The sequence below is a fragment of the Bos javanicus genome, chromosome X, assembly GCF_032452875.1.
Source record: "Bos javanicus breed banteng chromosome X, ARS-OSU_banteng_1.0, whole genome shotgun sequence".
Lineage (NCBI taxonomy): Eukaryota > Metazoa > Chordata > Mammalia > Artiodactyla > Bovidae > Bos > Bos javanicus.
Genome location: NC_083897.1, coordinates 87,649,502 through 87,657,467, shown reverse-complemented (window position 1 = coordinate 87,657,467; position 7,966 = coordinate 87,649,502). Strand labels below are relative to the sequence as shown.

Genomic DNA, 7,966 nt, shown 5'->3' with positions numbered 1-7,966 from the left:
GATTGGTTAGGAACATCCACGCAAGTGTCATTGCTTTCTTTTCGTCAAGTAAATTCCACAGCCTAGCGGTCAGAAGTTCCATAGTCTGATTGAGAGGATTAGAAGGTGGTTGCTTCCCTGAGGTCATGACAGAGTGAGGCAAAGAGAACCTCTCACCATTCGAAAGCAAAGTTCCGATTCGGGACCTATTTAGTGCGGCGGGGGCGGAGCGACAACTCTCGCGCTTAGGACAACTGCAGCTGCGCGGAGTCACACTTCCGTCCCCGACCCCGAGAGCTTGCAGAACGATCTGTTATGGCGGCTAGGATGTTAGGTTTGTGCGGCCGCCGCCTTTTGGCAGTAGCGGCGACGCGAGGGCTCCCTGCTGCCCGTGTTCGCTGGGAATCCAGCTCCTCCAGGGCTGTGATCGCCCCGTCCACTCTGGCGGGTAAGCGGCCGTCAGAACCGACATTACGCTGGCAGGAGGACCCAGAACCCGAGGACGAAAACCTCTATGAGAAGGTGAGAGGGAGGGGAAACGGGACGCCAGAAGGGTCAATCGGGGACCAGCGGCTAGGGCGCCGTAGAGGACGGTCTTAGTCGGCTGGGAATTGCGCAGCTGGCGAAATTTTCGAAGATTTGGAAATTCTGCCTAGCTTGTTTCCTCCTTTGTATGGGTTCAGGGTCAGAAATTGGCCTTATTTTGCAGACAGACATCAAACCTGAAGTGGGCAATGTTCAAAGCACGTTTGAAGCAATATAGAATAACAACGTTACTAAACACTGGTGTGGTGCTTACTCAGGTGTTTGAAGCACTTTACATACATTAACTCGTTTAGTTCTCATAATAACCGTATTTCGAGGTAGGTGGTTTTGGTGTACCCATTCTACGGATGAGGAAACTGAAGCATAAAGATGTTAAGTGACTTGCCTAAACTCACATAACTGAATGTGTGGCAGAACCAGGTTTGCTGTGCTATCTGATAGTGGACTGAAATCAGAATGCCGTAGTTGGAATACAGGCATTGACCTTGTGCAAGTAGCTTAAGCCCTTGATGCTTCAGTTTCTTTGTAAGATGAGGAAAGTATTAGGACATTTTCTAAAAGAATAAAATACTACATGTGCCTCCGGTATTTAAATGAGTCAAAATGCTCAAAACAGCAGCTGGCACTTAGTACAAATACTCACCATTAGAAGGTGTTGTGGTTTTTTTGTTTTTTGTTTTGCCACTTTCCACCTCACTGGGATATTGTGCAATTTGTGCTTGTGAAAAGGCCTGGCATATAATAGATGCTTCATCCATACTGACCTCTTGTTGAGGGGCTTGGTTATATAGGATACTCATTCATGCATTCTGTAGCTATGTATTAAGGGCCTGCTGTATGCCAGGCTAAGTTCAGGGTGCTATGAATTCACCAATATAGAAATCAGATAAAGCCCTTGCTTTCACAGAGCTTACGTGGTAGTGGAGAATACAGAAAATAAACATGTAAAATATTAGAAAACATTAAGATAGGGTATGCAACCAATAATATAATGTGATCAGAGTATTTGAAGGATATGCTACTTTGGTAAACTAATAAATGCTTGAAAGAAAGTTAAATAAGATAAGTGGATGGAGAGTGACTTGGGGATAGGGAGTTACGAGGTTGAGGAAATAGGAAATAGCCAATACCAATCATTTTTGACCTGTAAAAATGTCAATTTCATATAGGTCAACTTAATAGATAAGGTGACTAGGGAGTGCCTCCTAAGGGGAATGAAGATGAACCCAAAAGCTTGAATAAGGAGACAGATCCAGCCCTGACTAAATCTGGGGGAAAGGCTTTCCAGACAGAAGGAACAGCAAGTACAAAGGCTCTGTGGTGGCAAGGAGCTTGACAAGTCCTAAGAACAGACAGGAATTTAGGGAGGGAGGAGAGATTGGTCCGAGGTGAAGTTGGAGACCAAGTTATACAGGACCAGCATCAGGCTTTGTGGAGCAGCAGGAAGCCCTCGTTGACTTCTCTCTGCCGTAGAACCCAGACTCCCACGGTTATGACAAGGACCCTGCTGTGGACATCTGGAACATGCGGGTTGTCTTCTTCTTCGGATTCTCCATCGTCTTGGTCCTTGGCAGCACCTTTGTGGCTTATCTGCCTGACTACAGGTGTGTGGGGTGTCCAAGAGAGTGGGATGGGTGGGGACAGAGGCAGGGGTGGATACTGAAGGAGACCGCCAGGAGTCCATTCCCTGGGGAACTAAGATGGGGATTGATGTCCACTGAGACTCCCTCATGTCTTCCCCCATGCTACTGCCTCCAGGATGCAGGAGTGGGCCCGCCGGGAAGCTGAGAGGCTTGTGAAATACCGAGAGGCCCATGGCCTCCCCATCATGGAATCCAACTGCTTCGACCCCAGCAAGATCCAGCTGCCAGAGGATGAGGACTAACTGGTTGCCAAAAGGGGCATAAGAAGCACCACCTTCTCTACCCTGCCTGCCATTCTGCCCTCTCCTCAGAGCCCCTAATTAAAGGGACTGAAAGTGTGACTGGCTGGTGTTGCTTCTGTTGTGAGAGGGATGTGGGAGTGGGGGCGTCAGAGTAGGGGTGCCTTTTCTGGGTATTCTGGTTATTTGTTGCCATGTGACAAACACCCTAAAACTTGGTGGCTTAAAACAATTTAGTATTATGTTTCATGCTTCTATGGTTGACTGGGCTCAACGAGGTAGTCCTTCTTGAAGATTTGGGTGGTTGCAGTCAGATGGTGGCTGGGGCTGGAATCATTGGAAGGCTCAACTGGGTTGAACGTCCAAGATGGCTTCTTTATTTCCATGTTTGGTACTTGAGTCTTCTATGTGGCTTCTCTCACCAGCAGAATAGCCTGGGTTTTTTGTACGGTGGCTCAGGCCTCCTCTGCATAGAGGTGTAGCACATGGGAAGAAATGGACAGCAGCCATCTTTAGAAAAAAAGCTACCATACTGGGACTGCATGTGTTGGAAGAAGGGCCAGGGTGACCAGGGACTGAGGGTGGTGGCTCAGAGCTGGGCATTTCTATTGCTGAGGATGAGTGTTTGTCTCCCTCCCTGCCTTCTTCTCTGTTTTTCTCAGTGCTGGGGTTTTCGCCTCTGCCTTGTGTCTTGGTGAATCTGGATGCCTCTCTCTTCCCCTCTGTCCCAATCTGAGTGGTCTCTGACTCAGGATGCACATCTCTCTTGTCTGTGCATGTGTGTCTATTTCTCTCCCTGCCCCCTTATCTGTCTCTGTCTTTCTCTGTCTCTCTTTTGAGCAGGAAGTCTCTCCCCACAGCCTTTCCCCCAAACATTCTTTTTTCTGGGAGTAGACCATCTGCTTGCATTAGGGACTCATTCTTAGACTCTCTCTGTCTCTGGATCTGGAAGATGGAGTTGGATACTTGCTCTGCCTCTTTGTTTCTTTCTGGGGAATATCTCCTAAGATCACTGTTAACTCGCCATCTGGGCTGCCCTTCATGCCCCTGGCATCTCTGCCCTCTTCTCTGTGGCCCCCTTCCACAGCTCCAGCTTGCACATTCCCACATCATGCACTCATTGCTCCCATCTCTGTGAGTGTCCCTGCCTGGAATATCGGAAAGTGCAAGAGCCCCCAGTCACTGGCTACCGGAAGAACATCTGGCCTAATGAACCCTCCACTACAGGTGATGCGTATCCCTAACTTCTCAGTCGGGAGGAGTCGTAGTTCACTTGTATGTGGCTAAGGTGAGAGCAATGTCCATGTGAACCTTTGAAAGTGAGCAGTGTCATTCCCTGAGTACTCCCCTGTGGGGCCAGTCTCCCAACTTGAGGGCAGCTCCAGAGCAGACAGTACTAGTGTGTAGAGGGAGAACTCCCACTACTGGGCATATACCCTGAGAAAACCACAGTTCAAAAAGACATATGTATCCCAATGTTCATAGCAGCACTATTGACAAGAGCCAGGACATGGAAGCAACCTAGATGTCCACTGACAGATGAATTGATAAAGATAATATCACACACACACACACAGGAATATTATTCAGTCATAAAAAGAACAAATTTAAGTCAGTTGTAGTGAGGTGGATGAACCTAGAGCCTGTTATACAGAATGAAGTAAGTCAGAAAGAGAAAAACAAATACCATATATTAACACATATATATGGAATCTAGAAAAATGGTACTGATGAACCTATTTGCAGGGAAGGAATGGAGCTGCAGAAGTAGAGGACGGTCTTGTGGGCATGGCATGGAAAGGAGAGGGTAGGACAAATTGAGAAAGTGACATTGACATATATACACGATCATGTCTAAAATAGATAACTAGTGGGAAGCTGCTATATAACAGGGAGTCAGTCTGGTGCCCTGTGATGACCTAAAGGGGTGAGATGGGAGCAGATATATATATATATATATATATATATATATATATATATATATAAATATATAATTATGACTGATCCTCACTGGTGTACAGCAGAAACCAACACACCATTGTAAAGCAAAAATCCTCCAGTTAAAAATAAAAAAAGGAGAATGTGAAACAAATGCCAAAAGCTCCCTTCAGGTCCAATCTTCCACCCCAAGGGTAATCACTTTCTGGACTTCTAACAACTTTTGATCTTATGATGGCACGATGGATCCACGTTGTTATGGAACTTGTGGTTTGCCCATATTCACTGCTGTATTCTCTTTCATTGCTGTGAGTAGATCACACTTCATCTATTCCATTGTTGATGGGCATTTGGGTAATTTTCTATTTGGGGCTATTAAGAATAATTCTTCTGTGAACATTCTTGTATATATCTTTTGATGGATATATGCAGTCATTTCTCTTGGGCATATACCCAAGAGTGCAATTGTTCAATCATGGGAGTAGACATATGATCAGCTGTGTAAATCATGCCAGTTCTCCAATCTATGCTTCCCCAGTGGTGAATGCCACGTCCTCAACATCACATGGCACTCCCCATCTGTTTCATCGTAGCCATTCTGATTACTGACTGACCTTTTACGGACCACATTGGGATGAAGGGCTGGCAGTTGAATGCCTACTGGTGCCAAGCCCTGACAGGGTGCCAGGAATGACAGATACCAGGATCCCTGTCCTCGGGAATTTCACAGGATTGGGGTGGAGGCCAGTGTGAGTGGTCAGAGACTTAAAGTCAATGTTTTCATCCTGCTGTTTGGCTCCAAGGATATTTGAACCTTGGTATCCAAGCCAGGCTTCAGCAATATGTGAACCGTGAACTTCCTGATGTTTAAGCTGGTTTTAAAAAAGGCAGAGGAACCAGAGATCAAATTGCCAACATTTGATGGATCATGGAAAAAGCAAGAGAGTTCCAGAAAAACATCTATTTCTGCTCTATTGACTATGCCAAAGCCTTTGACTGTGTGGATCACAATAAACTGTGGAAAATTCTGAAAGACGTGGGCATACCAGACCACCTGATCTGCCTCTTGAGAAATTTGTATGCAGGTCAGGAAGCAACAGTTAGAACTGGACATGGAACAACAGACTGGTTCCAAATAGGAAAAGGAGTACGTCAAGGCTGTATATTGTCACCCTGCTTATTTAACTTCTATGCAGAGTACATCATGAGAAACACTGGACTGGAAGAAGCACAGGCTGGAATCAAGATTGCCAGGAGAAATATCAATAACCTCAGATATGCAGATGACACCACCCTTATGGCAGAAAGTGAAGAGGAACTAAAAAGCCTCTTGATGAAGGTGAAAGTGGAGAGTGAAAAAGTTGGCTTAAAGCTCAACATTCAGAAAACGAAGATCATGGCATCTGGTCCCATCACTTCATGGGAAATAGATGGGGAAACAGTGGAAACAGTGTCAGACTTTATTTTTCTGGGCTCCAAAATCACTGCAGATGGTGACTGCAGCCATGAAATTAAAAGACACTTACTCCTTGGAAGGAAAGTTATGACCAACCTAGATAGCATATTCAAAAGCAGAGACATTACTTTGCCAACAAAGGTTCGTCTAGTCAAGGCTATGTTTTTTCCTGTGGTCATGTATGGATATGAGAGTTGGACTGTGAAGAAGGCTGAGTGCCCAAGAATTGATGCTTTTGAACTGTGGTGTTGGAGAAGACTCTTGAGAGTCCCTTGGACTGCAAGGAGATCCAACCAGTCCATTCTAAAGGAGATCAGCCCTGGGATTTCTTTGGAAGGAATGATGCTGAAGCTGAAACTCCAGTCCTTTGGCCACCTCATGCGAAGAGTTGACTCATTGGAAAAGACTCTGATGCTGGGAGGGATTGGGGGCAGGAGGAGAAGGGGACGACAGAGGATGAGAAGGCTGGATGGCATCACTGACTCGATGGACGTGAGTCTGAGTGAACTCCGGGAGTTGGTGATGGACAGGGAGGCCTGGCATGCTGTGATTCATGGGGTCGCAAAGAGTCGGACACGACTGAGCGACTGATCTGATCTGATCTGATTTGGGGTCAAGCTTTGCTCCAGCAACATAACAGGTAACAAGCACCTTCATCCTTCAATCTAGGGGAACATTTATTATCGGCAAGGCCCAGTGAACAGGATGGTTACAGTCCCTGTGGCAGACACTGTCAGTTCCCTGCCCATAACCCTGTGACCTCACTGCTTTACCATGTGCTGGTCAACTGGCAGCTGCCTGGGTTTGCATCTCTTGGCTAGAGGGCTTCCTCTCAAGCTGCAGAAGGCTGTTCTGCCTCGGGGTCTCACCGGCTGGAAGGGGCCAGGAAATGAACACCTCCTGGTGGCAACCCTCAGCCAATGACTGACAAGAGCTGGTAGATAAATACCCCTTCCCCCTTGCCCCTCAGATGGGACATGCCTGACGTCTATGTTCTCCATCAGTCCTTAGAACTCCACAATGGGAACAAGCCCCAGTGCTAAGTCGCTTAGTAACACTCTTCATCGACTGCCCTCCCTTTGTCTCACTTCCTTACTTCCCACTGCCCAACAGGTGCTTCCTGGAATCACATTCTAGATAAGCTGCTTGACTTCAATCTTTGTCTCAGGGTCAGCTTCCAGAGGGACACAAACGAAGACAGTCTCTCTCCTCATGGACTTTACCTCAAGGTCGTGGGTAAGACTGAAGTAAACAAGCATGGAAACCAACAGAGGAGATAAATTCCACCAGAAGGCCAGTGTGGCTGGAATATTGTGCTTACTAGAGTCACTGGAATCTTCCTGCAAAAGAATAGTTACAGATGAGATTATAGAGGTGGTCATGAGCCATATCTGTAGGTCCCCATGGGCCATGGTTAAATGAAGTTTAGATTTTTTAAAATTGAAGTACAGTTGATTTACAATGTTGTATTAGTTTCAGCTGTACAGCAAAGTGATTCATACACACACACACACACACACACACACACACACACAGGGGCTTCCTTGACAGTGGTAAAGAATCCACCTGCAGGAGACCCCAGTTCGATTCCTGGGTCAGGAAGATCTGCTGGGGAAGGGATAGGCTACCTACTCCAGTATTCTTGGGCTTCTCTTGTGGCTCAGCTGGTAAACAGTCCATCTGCAATGTTGAAGACCTGGGTTCCATCCCTGGGTTGGGAAGATCTCCTAGAGAAGGGAAAGGCTACACACGCCAATATTCTGGCCTGGAGAATTCCATGGATTGTATAGTCCATGGGGTTGCAAAGAGTCAGACACGACTGAGCGACTTTCATATATAGATATAGATATAGATACAGATATATATGTCCATATATATATGTTTCAGATATATATTGCAGTTATATATCAGATACTTTTTTGTTATAGGTTATGACAAGATATTGAATATGGTTTTCTGTGTGCTACAGTAGGTCCTTGTTAGGAGTTTAAGATTTTATACACTATACAAAGTTGACCAGAACCTTACTGAAAAGCCAGCTTAGCAAAGCCCATTCCATACAATTCCTGAGTGTCTAAGGGGACTGCTTACAATTTTTCTCCTGGATTACCCAGGAAATAAAAACAAACTGTCTTACCAGTTTCACAATGACTATTACTGATAGA

General features: G+C 46.0%; 1 protein-coding gene across 1 annotated transcript; it reads left to right on the top strand.

The window, feature by feature from the left end:
- Positions 1–19: 19 nt before the first annotated feature.
- Positions 20–2,509, top strand: NDUFB11 (NADH:ubiquinone oxidoreductase subunit B11). The gene is made up of 3 exons (XM_061409896.1): positions 20–501; positions 1,999–2,129; positions 2,284–2,509. Exons 1-3 carry the CDS (start codon positions 295–297, stop codon positions 2,408–2,410), a joined length of 465 nt encoding a protein of 154 aa, XP_061265880.1. The 5' UTR covers positions 20–294; the 3' UTR covers positions 2,411–2,509.
- Positions 2,510–7,966: the final 5,457 nt, after the last annotated feature.

What these genes read in the sequence shown, in the direction of transcription:
- NDUFB11 (XM_061409896.1), top strand. Translation starts at nt 295, where the DNA reads ATGGCGGCTAGGATGTTAGGTTTGTGCGGCCGCCGCCTTTTGGCAGTA. An exon ending in ACGAAAACCTCTATGAGAAG is followed by an intron (nt 502 to 1,998) that starts GTGAGAGGGAGG and finishes TCTCTGCCGTAG; the next exon opens with AACCCAGACTCCCACGGTTA. An exon ending in GCTTATCTGCCTGACTACAG is followed by an intron (nt 2,130 to 2,283) that starts GTGTGTGGGGTG and finishes TACTGCCTCCAG; the next exon opens with GATGCAGGAGTGGGCCCGCC.